Source organism: Phoenix dactylifera, chromosome 2, assembly GCF_009389715.1.
Source record: "Phoenix dactylifera cultivar Barhee BC4 chromosome 2, palm_55x_up_171113_PBpolish2nd_filt_p, whole genome shotgun sequence".
NCBI lineage: Eukaryota > Viridiplantae > Streptophyta > Magnoliopsida > Arecales > Arecaceae > Phoenix > Phoenix dactylifera.
The window spans coordinates 28,976,187-28,994,120 of NC_052393.1; the positions used below are offsets into that span (position 1 = coordinate 28,976,187).

A 17,934-nucleotide genomic window follows, 5' to 3' on the forward strand; every position below is an offset into this window, starting at 1 on the left:
AAGCTTCACTCAACAGTTTCAAAAATGTTATAGACATAGGAATTCCGATGACATTTTCAGACTGTGACAGGGCTTACTTTTGCAGCTATGATATCTGATGGTCCCCTTTCCCTTGTTTGGCCACAATCATGGTCTTGATGATCTGTCAGGGGCATTTGAGGAAACAAATGAGTGCATATTCCATTTTATTAGAACTGGATAATTTGAACATCCGAGGTTTACTGGCTGCTTTGAAAGTTTTCTTGGTGTGTATGACTCTTTTTCGGTTAAGCTAGCAAAACTGTGTGTGGACACTTATCTTCCATATAAGTGAATGTATTTGTTCCATATTCCAAATTTTCACCTATTTGCCTGTTACCTCATGTGCCTATTTCCATGGTTACCAATGTTGTCGGTATTACAGACCATCTTACTAGATTCTTTGTTACCTACAATGCAACAAGTCTGCTCACTTGTTCTTTGTGTGCCTACTCTAAACAGTTGGAATTGGCATTCCTTCCGACCACAGTGTATATTTTGATCGTTTATAACTTTTTCATACTCGTCCTTATGAACATCTAGTTCCTGCCAAAATGAAAATTGGAAAAAAAAATGTAATTCTCTTTGGCTAGATAATTGTTCAAAATGCTTGAGTAGTTAGATTTGGAGCTCCATGTAGAATTTAACTTTTTTTCTAGTTTGTATGACAGTCTTTCTTTAGTACAAAGGATAATGTGGAGGGTAATCTGGAAAATATTTTTTTTATGCTGGAAATTCTGCCGGCATTTTGTTCATTATACTCACGAAGATCGGGCGACAATGGAACCAGAATGCGGTTGGTTCTTTAGAATTGTTGTGGTGCTATATCCAAAATAATAATGAAATTCGCTTCAACGGCCACGTTGCTTTAGTGGATATCTTGATCTGAACCCTTGCAGCTTGTTGCATTATTATTCTTGAAGCAGGGTACGAGAGAATTTGTATACTAAATGGCATTGGCATCTTTATTATCAGACTTGTGAGCTCATCCCATTTGATGCATTGCTCTCCACAGGTAATTCTCATCCCTTCTTAATCATTTTTTTTTAAATTTTAGAACAAAATTGATGTCCATGATGTAAGGGAAAAAGGTTGTCATCAAATTGAACACATTAAGTGTCAGAACCAATGGAGCAAGTTATATTTGATTGATCCAACTTATGGCTGGATGGGCATGTTACCAATTTATGATTGGGTTGCAATTTGTCAAAAAGTTTTGTAGCTTCTATATTGAAGGATGGTCATGATCATTTTGTGGCAAAGTAAAACATCAGTAGTTGATGAAATCATCAATCTTCAGATTAATAATCATTCTCATACGGGTGATCACCTTATATGGATTTTCTATAGAACAATCTCCCAAATGAGGTTCTGCAGCTTTATATGGTCTTTTCTTAATGCAGCATTTTTGGGTTTTCACAATTTTGTGGTAAGTTAATCCTTTCAAATAAAAACATTAGGGCTCGTATGGTTCGCAGGAAAAGGAGGGGGGAAAGTGTGGTCAACGGGAAAGTAATGAAATGCCTCTTGTTTGGTTGGAGTTTTCAAAGAAGAGAGATGGGAAAGTTGTATTCCCATGGGAATATGATTCCCACATTTCATGGGAAAGTCTTTCCCATGAGAAACATGGGAAAGTTACTTTCCCATGAGGTAGGAATCACTCCTTTTTTATTTTTTCCCAAAAAGACCCTTCAGCATTAAAGAAGCATTAAAGAGGCATTAAAGACCTAATTTTTATTAAGGGCATAATAGGAATTATACTTAACTTTCCTAGGAAAGTGGATGGTCAACCAAACATAAGCACTTTGGAAATTTGTCACTTTCCCATGGTTAACCAAACATGCCAAAAGTACTTTCCTAGGTATTCTCTTCCTAGGAATCTGATTCCCAGGAATCATATTCCTAGAAGGAAAAATACTTCCCGCGAACCAAACGAGCCCTTAGTGTTATTTTCCTGACAAGTAAAAATACTGTGAGTAGATATTGAAAACGTGGTGTTATTTGGTCAAGCCACATTTTTTTATTGATTAACAGATCATTTCTTCCAATCAATATAAAGATTTAGTTTAAAAAATATTACTTTCTTTAGATTATGATGAAGACATGAGATAATGACGATATAGTTACTATTATGGAAGAATAAAAGCTTCATAGCAATTGTTATTTAGATTGCACAGTACATGCAGGCGTACACACAAAGAGATTTGAGTAGACTAGCATCTGGTTGAGTGGATTCTCCAATCAGGTCATGATTGGAGGATGGAGGTCTAACATCAATGATCTAGAGCCAGTGGAGTGATATACTAGTTCTAAATTATTTACATAAAAAAAACCATGTAATTTGGAAATTCTAACTTATGCATCAGATGGTTAAAAATTGGACAATTTAAATAGTATAAAACAAATGTGTGTCCAAACTTAATAGAAAAAAGAAATGTTTTCTTGGATGTATCAAAGTACGATGTTCTGCACCAGTAAGGGCAATTTATGTCTTTCTGACTCTTATGTACTGTTCATAGAATGTGGGAAGAGTTGGAAAAGACTTTGTAGTGAGAATGTGGACATATGCGAATATGATGAAACAGAATTTTATCCTAGAGTCACTGGCTACAGATTAAACTTCTAAGCTTGATTGGATGCAGTATTTGGGCACAAAAAATCTATTACTTAAATTCAAGCGACAGAGTACATCTATGCTTGCTTGTTGAGGAGGTCAAGATTGTTCTCTAAATTCAGATAACTCTAGACTAGTACTTGGTTATTAGAAGTAGGTGCGGGAGCATAGTTGGCTGTGGGTGCAGGGAAGTGGATGTCTTAAAAGTATTTTAATAAAGAAGCCGTTGCATGACCAGTTTCTAGGGACTCCCATTTGCTAATAAAATTCCTATTTATTGATGATTATGGTGCCGGTTTTATTTCATGCTCCGAATTGACCGCAGGATTTAGTTCATCAAGCTGTTTATTATTCGTTTGAAAGGAAGACAGCAAAGCCTCTTACCATCATCTTCTTGTTTAGTTGGACGCACATTTGTTCCTTGTATCTTCATTGCTTGTGCTGCCTGCGTTTTCTTGATGTAGTTGATTGAAAGGTCATTCCAAAATTATGAAACTGTGTTCCATGGCAGCAAAATTAAGAGCAGTGCAGGTGCTTTGATTTTGTAACATGTCCGGGATGTTTGATCTTTTAAATCTTTTACTTATCTATCATCAGTGCAATATATATATGTTTGGGTACGAGGTGCAATTTATTGAAGAGGAAACAAAGAGGTTGGCAAGTCCTGTTCGGTGCCTGACCTTCGTAACGGAGAACACACCGATGGCATGGTGGAATTTTTTTTTTTCTTTGCTAGGACAGGTGGATCATACTTGATGGGTACTGATATTTTCAATAAAGTTAAAAAATAGGATACCTCGAAGTGCAAAGGGCACCTCTTCATCTCCAGTCCAGAGGGTACCTTCGTAGTGTTAAACTACATACGTAGCCATCTAATTCGCAGCACCATTGGCTTCATGGTAAATATGCTTGGCCTGAAAGGCCCCTCCAACTCTTACTATAGCTCAAATGATAGCATGGTGGACATTGCTGGTAAAGGTCGTAGGCAAGAACGGGAGAGAGATGACACAGCATAGAATATATCTCTTTTTATTGGTAACTCCTCTACCGAGAGACAGCCCGGTGGATAGATGGTAGAAGTTGTAGGCAGGAGATGGCAGGGTAATAACACAGCACATAAAGTATATTATTTTATTAATGACTTCTCCATACAAAGTTACTATTCGAACCAACCATATGTATATATGTATGAGCTTTCATGGGCACGAGTTAAAGCTAGAGCCAGACTCCCATGCAACTCCCACTACATGAGAAACTCCATCTCCTTTGTGGAGCCTATTCCATTACCCATTCAAAGCTACACCATCTGACATAACATCATACTCTTATGCTCAAATGAATAAAACTCAAGTTGTATGGCTAAATTTGGATTAAATTTCCAACATTCTGGACCACGAAGAAGGAGGGAGGGAGGGAGAGCTGGGTTGTGCATTAGAAGATGCAAAGAAAAATAAGCCAGTCAACCTCCACTCTGTTGATCCTTTGACTTTCCTAAATATTAGCAAATGGCAGCTAGCACCCTGTTCTCTCAAATGTGTCGGCCCCATGGAGGATGAAGCATAGGTGATCGTATAGTACAACCAGAACAATACCAGAAGTTAGTGTGAGGAAGAGTTGAGGAATACCAGAACAGAAGCCAATTTCGTGAATATATGAGCAGCTAATTTGACCGCATTGCGTTTGTCAGCATGAGACAATTGTCTACTTGTGGTTATGCTAGTCATGATCTTGGTGAGAGGTGCAGGATTAGCACAAGACCATATGTTGGGTTTTGCAGCATTCTGATAGACAGCTTATTTTGCTTGCATTGCTGATTCCGGTAATGAGGTACGTGCTATCATCATCAAATCTTACTTTTCTTCACCACATGGTGCCATGGAAAACTAGTTGTAATTGCAATCAGTCTTGTTTCTTGCGAGTCCTGTAATACTTCCACAGAGGATCTCATTGGATCCATTAGTTCTTTATTCTTGGATTTCTTTCTCATCTTAACTCCTAGTGCATCACACCCCGATGACAACATGAGCCGGCCGCAGGTCCCACACTGTTGGGCTCCACAAGTCATGCAAGACCTGTCGAATAATTTTTATAATTCTAGAAATTTATTTCTCCAGATAATAGTGAATATCATCTAGAGAATTCCTACATTTCACCATAAAAATTTATAAAGCTAAACTCTGATAATTCAAGAATCACATTTAAACAATATCCAAAAATTTCCTTTAGCACAGTTCCAAAACACTACATAAATTTGATTCGGAATTTATTTAAGCAAAAGCCACGACTGCACCCTAATATATCCTAATGATTAGATTTGAAATGGATGATATTGTAAACCCAGTGATCGCAATAAAAGTTCATCATTGTCAGTGGCATCTTTCAGACACATTACAGTTGTATCTGTATCAGAATTCTAATTATCACTTGTGTTTTCTGCCATGCCTTCACTGCATTTCAGTAATATATACAAGATAAGAATTTTTCCCAACTTGTCCTATGCAATAAAATTGTTCTGCAGATAAAGCAACATCAGTGATAGTAACGATATAGTAATGATGATAAACTTGATAGCAAGGCTTCTTGTATTCTTGAGAAAAAAACAAAAGGCTTCTTCCCTCTGGCTGTACCCACCACTTTAGTGACATTATGGAACAAAAGACTTGATCAACTAGAATCATATGACATCTGCACTCATCTGCACTATTCGGCAGCTTCATCTTTCACCTTTGTTCTTCAAACAACATAATATCCACTAAAACCTTGATTATTTTGGCCAGCGAATCATTCTTGGATACTCAAGTCTCCCCTTTCAACCATCAACGCCTTGGCGGATATCCAAATTGGCCCTCACAAAATCATCTTGGTTCATATTCATCCAGCACAAACAGTCAACACTCTCCTTCCAAACCAAGCCTCCGCCATGCCTCCAGAAGGCAAGCCCCTGATCATGAGAAATATGCACCGCAGGCAGCATAGAACCCATACACAAACTAGCTTCATGCCAATGAAGCACAATAACATGGACAAGTAGGATCCTTATTAGTTCAGAAGTTGAAGGACACCAGCCACCAAGCATGCATCAGCTAAAGCACTACTTATCCACAAACCATCAAGCTAATGATCCGCCCATAAGCTGCTTTTGTTCACACCAATACAAAAGAAAATCTTGAGTTCTTGATTAAGTTGAATCTATAATGGGAGTTACTAATCAACCTCAGATTTCCCATCAACAAGGCAAGGATCAGGGGTCTCATGACTAGGCAACTTCATCTCCAAGGCCAACTCTTGCAGCATTCTGTATATTTGGTCATACTCCGGGTGCTTTTGGTCTCTAGAGATGAACCTATGCGTTGTATCCCCAACATCAATCCAACTTGACCCAGGTTCCTTCCTCAAGCCCCTTTCTCTCATCTCCTTCCTCACCCTGTCAACATTGTCCCAATGCTCCTCAGCAGCATATACATTTGAGAGCAGAACATGGTAACCTGCAAGTCCATTTTCCTTTCCAATCTCAAAAAGCTTTTCTGAGACCAACTTTCCCAGTTCAAACTTGCCATTAACTTTACAAGCTGCAAGTAATGATCCCCAGATTCCCACAAGGTTTCCCTCATCACCCAATCTTTGAATAAACTCATATGCCGCCTCCACCCTCCCAGCTCTACCCAACAAGTCCACAATGCAGCAATAATGCTCCGGTGTAGCCACGATCCCAAACTCCTCCATTGACTCATAAACAGAAAGACCCTCCTCCACCAGCCCAGAATAACTACACGCTGAAATCACTGCTACAAAGGTGACAGCATCAGGCCTTTTTCCTGATTCTTTCATTGACTGGAAAAGAGATAGGGCTCTCTTACCGAGACCATGTTGACCATAGCCTGATAACATTGTGGTGTAAGTAACAGTGTTCTTTGCTTTCATGCCATCAAATACTCTTTCTGCAGATAAAATCTCACCACTCTTGGAATACATATCCACCAGAGCAGTACCAACAAAAACATTAGAATCTAGGTAGCGTCGGATGGCAAATCCATGGATCTGCTTACCAGCTTGAATTCTTCCAACAGGGTTGCAAGCAGGGAGGACAGAGGATAGGGTCACTGAATTGGGTACCTGGTTTTCTTCAAGCATTTTTCGAAACACTGAAATAGCTTCTTCAGTCCGTCCACTTTGTGTGTACCCTGCAATCATTGCATTCCATGTGACCTGATCTCGCTCATCGACTAGAACACCGTCGAACAGCTGACTTGCAGTCCTGACAGAACCAGACTTTGCATACATGTCAATCAGATAGCTCTCCAACCCTTCACACTGTATCCCATGCCTAATGAGATATCCATGTGTTTCTTTCCCGATCCTGAGACTGCCCAGATTGGATGCTGCAGAAAGCAGGGCCATCACTGTCACGGAATCCACAGAAAACCCCTCCCTCTGCATCTCATAGACCAACAGGAGACCCTCAAAGTTCAAATGATTCTGCACAAAAGCAGAGACCATGGTGTTCCATGAGACAAGATCTCTCTCGGGCATCTGACAGAAAAGCTCAAAGGCAATTTGAACACAACCACACCTCGAGTACATAACAATAAGTGCATTACAAAGAATCAAGGGCAGTGCCATTGAATACTCTTTAACCAGAAAAGCATGGACCTGCTGCCCCAGCCTGACATCCTGTAGCTGCGAAACTGCCACTAGGGAGGATAAGAACGTCACGGTATCAGCATCAACCACATCCGACTCCAAAATCTCGATGAAAAGGGTAACAGCTTCATCAAACCGATCATTCTGAACGTACCCACCAATCATGGTATTCCACACTTCGATGTTCTTAAACTCAGCTTGATCGAATATTTTCCTTGCAGACTGCACATCCAAGAGCTCCGAATACATAAATATCGCCGAACTCAAAACAAACTGATCACTAGCATACTCACTTCCATGCCTAACAAGAAAACCGTACAACATGTCGGCGCACCTCCCGCCCCCCACACTGACCGCCGCTGGGAGCACATTGATAAAACTGACCGGCGTTGGCCGAACTCCCACCTCAATCATGCTTTTGAACTGCGCCAGCGCCTCAGCCGGACGCCGCGACCTGACATACCATCCTATCAGCGTGTTCCACGAGACCACATTTCTCTTGGGCATTCCGTCGAACAGCAACCGGACAGCATCGGCACGTGCCCATTCCGGGGCCAGAGCGGAGGCGTACATGTTGAGGAGGGAGTTGTTGAGAACGCGGTTCTTGGGCGGCGCGGGGGAGCGGCGGAGGAGGTGGCAGTGGATGGACCTGCCGAGGGCGAGCTGGCGGGCGTCAGCACAGGCCTTGAGGGCGGAGGAGTAGGTGTAGTGGTCGGACCGAGGGGGGCCGCCACCGGCGGCGGCGGAGGAGTTCATGAGGGAGTAGAAGCGAAGGGCGTCGGCTGGGAGGGAGTTGGAGGCGTAGCCGATGAGGAGCGTGTTCCATATGAGGGTCGGGGCGGGGCGAGGGAGGGCGTCGAAGAGGCGGCGGGCGGCGGCGAGGCGGCCCTCCTTGCAGAGCTGGCTCAGCCGGGACCGGAGAGTTGTGGGTTTGGGTTCGGGGCTTGGGTTCGAGGTGTGGTCGGGGTTTTGGGGGAGGGAGAGGAGGAGAGGGGTTGAGGGAGTCGGGGTGGGGAAAGGAGAGGGGAAGGAGAGGTGGAGAGGAGGGAAGGGGGATGACATGGCTTGGAGTTTTTGTTTCCCATTTCCTTGTATCGTCTTCTCTCTTCTTTATTCTGCTCTGGTGTGCTGTGGCCTGTGCTCAAATTATCTTCAAGAAATAGACTGGGGTGGCGCAGGAGCCAGCCAGAGTTCTGGCAAAAGAAATATGTTTTCTATTTCTATTTTATAAAATAATATTATTTTTTTTAAAATTTTATCTATTATTTATTTATTGAATAAATAGTTTGCTAGGACTTTATTGCATCACTAGCTTCAATCAAATAATAGGCAAAATTGCCTGATAAAAATGCAACAGTAATCAAAAAATATCTTCTTAATGTTCTTTTCCCTAGAAAAATAAAGAAGAGGATAAGGATAAGGATAGGGTCAAGATGGTAGGCAGGTCTAGAGAGTCGACCCAAGGATACTAATAGCAGGTGAGACAAAACATATCCAAGAAAGATAAAAAAGGTAGGGTTCAAGTGAAGGATGGGTGAATTGAATTTTCAAACCTAAAATTTGAATTTTGATCTAGAATTATATTTTTCATAAGAAATTATACTATTTAGATGAAATGGATACAAGTGAAGAAAAGAAAAAGAATATGACTTTCTATCCCATTGTTTGGACACCTACAAAGTAAAGAAATCTATTTGGATTATTGATTTTGGAACGAAAAAGGAATAAAAAAAAATATTTGCATCGTCCTGTTTTTCTCTCCAAATCTCTTGACTTCTAGTGATTTCTTTTTATTCAAGATCAATTTGTCTCCTCAGTTTCTCTTGTAATCATTTTCCGCAATCCGAATAGCATGTTAGCTGGATGCTTTAATGAGATCAGCCAATCCTCAGATGAGTTTAGCAAACATTAGCTGTTATTGGATCCACTTAAACACCATGGTAAATTTTTTCTTGGACAAGCTCCAATATTGGCTTGAATAAAGCCATCCTCTCTTATCTCATATCAAATATCATTGGAATTTGAATTAGTAATGAAATGTTGTCCCCATTTTGCTCAATATATTAGTCAAAAATTAATCCACAACAAACATTGTAGAAGTTGGAAGGAAGTGAAAACATGCTAATTATCCACAAGTGGAGCCACATGCAACTCAAATTGTAGGCAGAGACCAGTCCACTTTTTGGATGCTTGCAAGTCAAATAGCATAGTAAGTTAAGACTTGCTCATTGACCTGCAACGTATGGTAAATCTCCTCCACCGTCTCGCCGATCGTCGCATCTCCACTCCCCTCACACACTCTTCATCTTCACCAAGGTCCTCTACCCTAATCTTTCCTTTGGACAATCCTCATCCATTGTGCCGCCCTCCTCCTCCTCCACCGTCGCTCATCTTGTCCGTCTCTACACCACCATGCATTGTCTTTGACCGCTACTCACTCTCCCTATGGGTGTCTAGGTCCAGACCCTTGTCACCCGTGGCTTTGATGCCGACCTTTTCGTTTTAAACACCCTTATCTCCATGTACATCTAAGTGTTCTGATCTAGCATCCACTTACAAAGTCTTCAGTGAAATATCTCTAACACCTCTCCTTTCCCTGAACTCTTCTCCAAATACACAATGAGCTTCCTTTAAGTTCGAATACTGCAACTTAAATTGCAATGCAACTCAAGTTATAGTGCAACCTCAACTATAACGCTCCAAACAACTCTGAAGTGAAACAGAATCTTTCAAAAATCGAGCAGTGTGTGAATTCTGGTCAAGTTGAACAAATTCACATATATTACTGCAACAAATAAAATGGAGTATTAACAATGAGGATTTTTTTGTTAAGGCCGCATATATATATATATATATATATATATATATATATATGTCCGCAGCTGAAGAGATTAAGAAGAATAATAAGCATAAACTTCTACAGGGAAAAAAAAACCTACGTCATTGGCTCGTATCACCTGCAAGCAGTAGAAAATTTATCTTTAAAAGGTTGAGCAGTTTGAGAAGAAATCAGTAACCGGAGCCTAAATAATATAGATTAAGTTTCGCTAAAAGATATTAATTAAATTCCCCTGCTTCAAATAATCAAAAAAATCTCATGGTCGCCCTTTACATCTGCAAAGCTTCTAAGTGGCCGTTCATAAATTTGAAAATCGAACAATTACATGAGGAAAGGCCATGAGGACCCAAAGCCATGAGCTGCAGTCACTAATAACACAGCACAACCCAATGCTTTGGTTTCCTGGAGGAGGCAGAAATGCCACCAATTCCATGATGCATGGAGCAAAGTATTCAGTGCAGATCATCTCACAATCACAAATCTGTTTCAACCAAGCTTCTCCGTGCTTGATGTGTCCGATCTGCAGACATCCCCACGACAAAGAGGACAGACCCTACAGCAAAAATAAAACGAATCTTCACATGTGAGCAAGTATTATTGCATGTGAAAGTCCTTAGATTTGGAGATGGAAAAAGGAAAAATCAAACAGAATGCACAGGAGATATTTCCTAATCCGTCTTGTGCAAGCACAAAGATCATGAAAAACTTATAACATAACAGGATTTCCCGACTTCACTATTTAGCCGTAAACCTAACTAGGCAAAATAATTGTGATTATAATTGCGCAACAGATTAAACTTTATATTTAATGGAATCAAGCACCAAAATATATGAATACATAAAGTGCTGTCAAGCTGTTGATCAGAACCCAACAGACAAACACACAGCACAAATTCAAACAGCCAGGAGCCAGCTACTTAGCAACTTAGAAGATATAGAGGTTGATAGAGATGAAATTAAGTGGACAATGTATTGTGGATCAGAGTTGGAAGCATATAGAAGAAGATGCTTGAGCTTTTCTCTTAAATTGATAAAGTTGAGTTACTTTGAAATTTCTCATAAATCATGAATGATTTACGATATTTGTTTGAGATATGCAGATGAAAAATACTTATGCATTTATCTAATTTACCATGGTTGAAAAAAGGAATAAACTTAAAAAGAAAAATATTAAAGCTACAAAAGAGTGGTTAAACTAAATGATGAAGAAATCTAACAAGGTTCAACAAGCACTAAAAGGAACAGTTTCATAATAACCTGTATCAACAGAGCTAGAGCAAAAATTGTTGAAAGGGATCATATCAAAGAATTACAAAAAAAAAAAAAAACAATAAGGAGTTTCTTTGAGTTTTATAATAATGAATTATCTAATTCTATTTAAAAAGGTTCTGACATTAATCATCCAACGGTAGCAGGAGAAATAAGGAAAACAATAAATAGTAGACCTAGAAGCAGGATGAACAATGGATCAGATTAAAAGATACCTGTGAATCTCTTTCAACCACTTATCTATACATGTTCGGTGAAATTCATGATTGCAAGGCAGTATTCGCATGCAATCTCCTTCTTCATACTCCACAAGGCAAATATAACATCTGTCAACCAAATGAAACCCAAGATAATGCCTACTAAGTTTAAAGATGCAAATACAGAAAATCCAAAAATAATAAATAAAGAGTGAAAAGACTTCTAAGCCGCAGGAAAAGACATCTAAAACAATCATACATCAACAAAGGAAAAAGAAGAATTTTGCAATTAGAATCTAGCACATTCTACCAAAAGGATAAAACCAACCATTAAAAGAAAATGCAAGTCATGTGCACTAGCAAATAGTACAGAATGGAAAATTAGCTCGTTAACTGCATTTTCTATTCAAAAAAAAAACTTATAGTTTATTTTTTTTTTAGATGTGTATTCATAGAACCCTCTCATCTTATCACTTAAACCAATTTAAGCCTGATTCAGATATGGTGCTCTAGAAGCAGGAGTTGATGCTTTAATACCAGTCGATTTGGTCATTGTGGGACTGCTTTTAGGGGCATCACTGATTTAGATTCCAGACCTGCTGTAAATATAAAACAAATTGTAGAAATAATTCTCGAGAAGTACAAGAAAAGTGAAGTTAAAGAGGAGAATGAAGGCAACAAAGAGGACATTCAGAAAGGTTAAGAGAGGGAGGAGAAATGAGAACGCCACTAGCCCAAATGAATGAGAAGAAAATATCAAATTTTAAGATGCTGATAACTAAGCTGGCCAGCAAGGAAACTTTCTTTGGGCATGGATGCCATCTAACCTTCTTCTAGATGCATACTAGCCACCTTTGGCTGCAAACTGGCTTCACTCCATCTCAAGGGAGGCATATAGCACCTCAACGACTGGAAACTTGCGTTCTCTCTGGCCAGCAGAACCATCCTGTTTTCTCTTTTCAAATCTTCAGTAACAAGTCTTTATCAGCACAAGAGTCACAAATAATGATAATCTTAGAAAACAAGTTTCAATTGGTGAAGCTAGGCACTAACAGTGAAGAGAGGAGAAATCATGGATAGAATGTTTTTGATAGCATTTGCCTAATCATATCCCATGCTATGTTGGGATATGGTTAAAAGATAAGGTGGGCATTCCACTAATAATGACATATGAGTGCTATCAAGAGCTTAGGAAAACTGAAGCTCGCTTACATGGGTGACAATTTTACTTGACTATGTAGGCCCTAACAACTAACCCTCCCTACCAATAAACTAACTTCTCATCTTCAGCGTTCATAAATAGACTCTATACTGAAATGAAAAAGGAAAACATAGAAAAAGGATTCAAAACAGCAAGTTATGCTCATAGAATGCCTTCTAAAAACCAGACAGCCCATGCAATGGATCTTGATGGAGAATCATGCATGCACCAAGTCAGTTATTAACCTGCACTGATCATTAAGAAACTGAGTGGGATAACTATAACTAGGGGCATCACAGAAAACATATTGTATCAGGTGATATGTAAGTTGAAGATTAATTAACTGATACAATATTTAATGTCACAAATCTCCAAATCTTATTGTACGGTAGCATCATCTAGAATTTTGAATACAAATAATAGAGCAATCTCTTGTTAAATCAAATTAAAAAATCTCATTCATTTATACAAAATGATTTAACTATGTCGAGTAGATGCTATGTTTAAAAGATGAGTCTTGACTTTAACATAATTTTAGAAATGATGATCAAGTGCCGGCAATGGTTATAGGTTCTAAATTTTGATTTATATGTAATAATAGAACAACTTAATTATGTCGATCTAGTGTGTCCTCCGGACAATTTCCAGAGATCATGTCTCCCACGGTTTCCATACACTGCATCTCAATGATATCATAGCCGTGTTACCCGCTTGCAAAATTTTACAGGTTATTTGTTAAATAGCAAACTCACATTCGTAACCACACACACAAACACAATTTTTGACTCCATAGTTACATGCAATTTTCTTAATTACACAAGCAAATTTATCTAAGCATTTCTAAAAAATATGCATATCTGATTTGAAAAATAACAAAAATATAATGACAATTTGATAAATGTGAAATCATGATTACTGTCAAATGTATGCAAACTTACATTTTAGTTGTGATGCTATCAACTAAATGAATTCTATCAATACAACAGCAAATGTTAAATCATAACCTTCTAACTCAGCAGAGGACAATAACGACTTGAGAGGGAAAAGAATTTAAGCTTCAAGGCAAAGGACTACTTACTGTGCAGCCTCATCATTTTGGTGTTTATGTGGCTTCATGTATACTTTTAGTGGCATACATTCTACGACTTCCTTCGGAGCAGGAACAGATCCAATTGAGGAAAAAGACGGTCGAGATGAGAGAACTACAGACTGCTGATGAATTTCATCCAACACCTAGGTAAAATGGCTAAAGGAATAAAATTACTTTGACCAAGCAGTAACACATGATTAAGGAACATGATACAAGAAGTTCCCCGAAAACATTTCATCATACCTCAAAAAGTGCTTCCGCTAACATAACAATTCTAGATATGCTAGCCCTAGCACTTGTGTCATCATCAGGATTAGCAGCTCGATTGTTTGTTCTGCATGTGCAGTGACCTGTTCGATGTTGACCAGATAATATACATGATCTATCATGACCTGATAAATTCTCAAACCTGCTACCTAATCGCTGAAGGGCCCGGACCTGCTAAAAGAAGCAATTCTTCATGAATGTTACATATACAAGAAAGTAGAAGGCAAATCCATTTAACTTTACCTGAGATCTTATTCTCCTTCTTCTTTCAAGGAATGCTGATCTATGCTCCAGTAAATCACGGTTACTGGTTTCTCTTGGCTGCACAGTTTCCGAGGCATGATCAGCATTTATGTCTGTAGTGCCAGTGATTCGATAGGGGTGATGACTAGACGAATCTTGCAGCACTTCATTGTTCCTGTTGGAAGAAGATTGTGCTCGTCTTGTACCACCCAAGAGTTGTCTCCTGTTAACATGCTCTGTAGAACCAACAAACCTATCCTCTAGAAGAACAGGACCATATAATCCCTCAGAGAGGGAAGTCCTTCGAAGAACTCTGTCACGAAGCCGTCCGACACTGAGTGTTCGGCTAAATCGCATGCTGCCTTCTAAAGGTTCTTGCGGTCCAAGTCGTCTACTAGAATATCTTAATGCAGCATTTTCAGCTTCTAGTCGATTCCTACGAGAATATCGACTATTTGTAGCCTCAACCCTTTCATTGTTTGCGACCACATCTTGGGGACAATTATTTTCCACAACAGTACTCTCATGGGTATCATTTACATTATTTAGAGAACTATCAACATCAATAATAGCATCATCACCTGCATCATTGTTTGGAATGGAAAGAGCAGCTGAGAAGAGAGAGTGGGCCCTTGATGACCCCAAACTGACAGCTCTGTTTAACCTGAAACTAATTCCATCTGAGACAAAACCAAAACGAGAGCGCGACCTGCCTGCAGGGTTTGATGATCGGCTAATAGCAGCTGATGTGCCAGAGTTATTGCTGGCAACTGAATCAATTTGCAGTTCCCCATCTTGATCTTCTCCACTTTGTTCACCATCAGAGGAAGTTAATGAAGGCATTTTACTAGGTCCAGAAAGCCTAAGCTTCATGCAGCCTTCATGATTCCTTCCAGAGGCTTTTCTCTTTGTTTCGTCCGCTCGAATATTGTCTTTAGATCTTCCACCTTCTTCTTTCTTCTGAAAATGAAATCAAAATCCAAACTATTTCAATTCTCGAAGCTCTTAAAACTTATCATTCCTATAAGAATCCAGAATTTAGGATGCGACACCAACATAATCCAATATCCAGAATGACAGTAACATGTGCAGAAATTGTCAGACAATACATAAGATCGATAAGCAAACCAACCCAGTGGCATTTACATGGAATTTATCTTCTACTGAAGTTTACTACGTTGACACAATCCACAACTCGATTCACTTGCCAAGAAAAATGCATCTAAGAAAAGATAAATAGAATGAACGAACAACCCTATGTCTTTCTAAGGAAAATAAAATGAAAAACCAGTATCCGCATAGCCAGAGCCTGTGTGACGACCAAGGTAAATGTGCCACCAAGTCGGAGCAAATCATGCAAATTAAAGGGGAAAAAGATAACTCAATTTCTTGCAAACCCAGGCTACTATATTTCAATAATTAAATTTTTTCAATATTAGTGGTTTCTAATTTTGAATCAGTGTCCCAAAAAGCTCAAAGCTTTTCTTCATGGGAGAATACAATAACTTGAGAACCCAGCCTACGAAACATCATAAATATCATCCATTAGAAGAAAACCACTCTTTTAATCAACCCAACAATCACAACTTTCATGGAAAGAAGATCTCGTAATTGCAAATTGCTGTAAAACTATACAAGCTTTCAAGTTCTTCCAATCTTCTGCTATATCAGTGAGCTCACAATGACGAGATCCAGCATTTTAAAACAGAATCAGAAACCAACTCTAAAGTATATCAGAAACCAACTCTAAAGTATATCAGAAACCATCGATTTGAAGCTCAAAGATCGCAACTTTCTTAAAATGAGAAGCTTCTCATCACCTCAAACTGTCATAAAACTAAATAAAGCTCTCAAACTGTCATATAACTAAACAAAGCTGCCAACTTTATTCAGTGAGCTAATGACGACAAGATCCCGCATTTCAAAAACCAAATCAGAATAGGAACAGAAGTTAGGAAAAAGTGAAAAACGTAGATAAAAACAACTCACCCGGGCATCCCAAAGAGTGGATGAGAGGCGAAAGCAAGAAGAGCTGAAAACCCTAACACTTCTGGATCTCGCCTTCCGTCCTCCACCCGCCGCCGTCGCATCCTTGCTGCTCCCGGATCCCATCCCCTCTCCCAAGCGATCGCAATCCAACCTAATGCCGTCCCAATCCGGCGAACCCCAGCTCGATTTCCATCGCTCCCCACCCCCCAATGCCGAACCCTAGAACGATTTAGAGAGGGAGAGAGACGAAGGCTAAGAAGAAGATACCCGAGCTCGATCTATTATTCTTTATTCTATTTTTAATATTTTTCTTTCTCTTCTTCGCCGAGTTCTAGGGCAAAGCATGAGCGCGATATGATCACCGATGGTGGGTTTAGGTCTTAAATCTCCCCATGATGAGAGAGAGAAGGTGGCTAACAAGTACTGCCACCCCACGAGATTCTCCTAACATTCAGACTCCGGGGTAAAATGACAGATTTCTTACGGTCATTATTTGATGGATAAATATTATAAAAAACAATTAACCGTTATCTAATTTACCCATATTTTCATATTTTTCCAGATAAATAAGTTATTTTTTATAAATAATATTTATCCATAAAATGAGAAAAAATCTTACCCATCTAAAAAAAAATGAGTAAGTCATTTTTATTATGTATTATACTATATAGTAAGCTATGATATAATATAATATAATATAATATTTTATAGTATAATAATATATTATATTATATTGTATTATAATATTATATAATAATGATATCATTATATAATCTTATAATATAATATGTTATATTATTATAAGATAAAATATTATAATATAGTTTTATTATAACATATTATGTTACATTATATTATATTATATATTATATTATATTATATTATATTATATTATATTATATGTAATAATATTTATATAATAAAGAGTATTATGGACAATATGGATGGATCACTGACCTATTTGAAAAAATAGTAATAAAAAAACATAGATAATAAATTCTAAAGTCATTTTTTAATATATAAAAAATATAAATAAATTATTTTTTATTTTAATCTTATATAAAAAATATTTATCAAAAAAATATAGATTGCGGGACAAACTTTTTACTCTCCAACCCAGTCGAGTAAATGCCATCGAGTGTCAGGATTTAGAACTTTTGGGGGAATGTATCGGGGTGGTTAGGCAATAGTATTTCTTTTCCTTTCAAATTTTGGAGCAGCGACGCAAGCGACAAGGATCTTTTGCAGCGGCGAGCGATACGTCGGGTTCCCCAAGTGCTGTCCTAATTGATGGGATGATGATCCGCTGTTTAACAACGATATAGATATGTAGAGTAAATCAAATGGAGGCCTGCCACGTGGGCGTTTTTGAGTAAGTTTAAACTTTTAAACGCAGGTTGCTCGGTGGCGGCTGTTACATTGAAACAACGGCCATTGTAACGGTCTTCGGGAATCGGGACATCCGTCACATCGTGTCACGGACTTTCAAATAGACCATTTTTCTTCTCCGTGCTACGTCGACCGTTGCAAGTAAATTAGAGTTTAAAAAAATAGATTAGATAAAAA

At 38.7% G+C, this 17,934-nt stretch overlaps 2 protein-coding genes across 5 annotated transcripts; both read right to left on the minus strand.

Moving 5' to 3' along the window:
* Window positions 1-4,959: 4,959 nt before the first annotated feature.
* LOC120109971 (pentatricopeptide repeat-containing protein At3g22150, chloroplastic-like) lies at window positions 4,960-8,465 on the minus strand. The gene has a single exon (XM_039123897.1). The coding sequence runs from the start codon at window positions 8,333-8,335 to the stop codon at window positions 5,837-5,839; it is 2,499 nt and encodes an 832-aa protein (XP_038979825.1). The 5' UTR covers window positions 8,336-8,465; the 3' UTR covers window positions 4,960-5,836.
* A 1,827-nt stretch (window positions 8,466-10,292) lies between these two features.
* LOC120109972 lies at window positions 10,293-16,728 on the minus strand. 4 transcript variants are annotated; one of them, XM_039123898.1, is made up of 6 exons: window positions 16,369-16,728; window positions 14,380-15,339; window positions 14,113-14,307; window positions 13,858-14,012; window positions 11,597-11,707; window positions 10,293-10,665 (listed from the first exon to the last, which is right to left on the minus strand). In XM_039123898.1, exons 1-6 carry the CDS (start codon window positions 16,489-16,491, stop codon window positions 10,599-10,601), a joined length of 1,611 nt encoding a protein of 536 aa, XP_038979826.1. In that variant the 5' UTR covers window positions 16,492-16,728; the 3' UTR covers window positions 10,293-10,598. The 4 variants fall into 4 exon arrangements, with proteins under 4 accessions (XP_038979826.1, XP_038979828.1, XP_038979829.1 ...); XM_039123900.1 differs by lacking the exon at window positions 10,293-10,665 and adding an exon at window positions 12,406-12,543; XM_039123901.1 differs by lacking the exons at window positions 10,293-10,665; window positions 11,597-11,707 and adding exons at window positions 11,728-12,177; window positions 12,406-12,543.
* Between the last annotated feature and the right edge of the window lie 1,206 nt (window positions 16,729-17,934).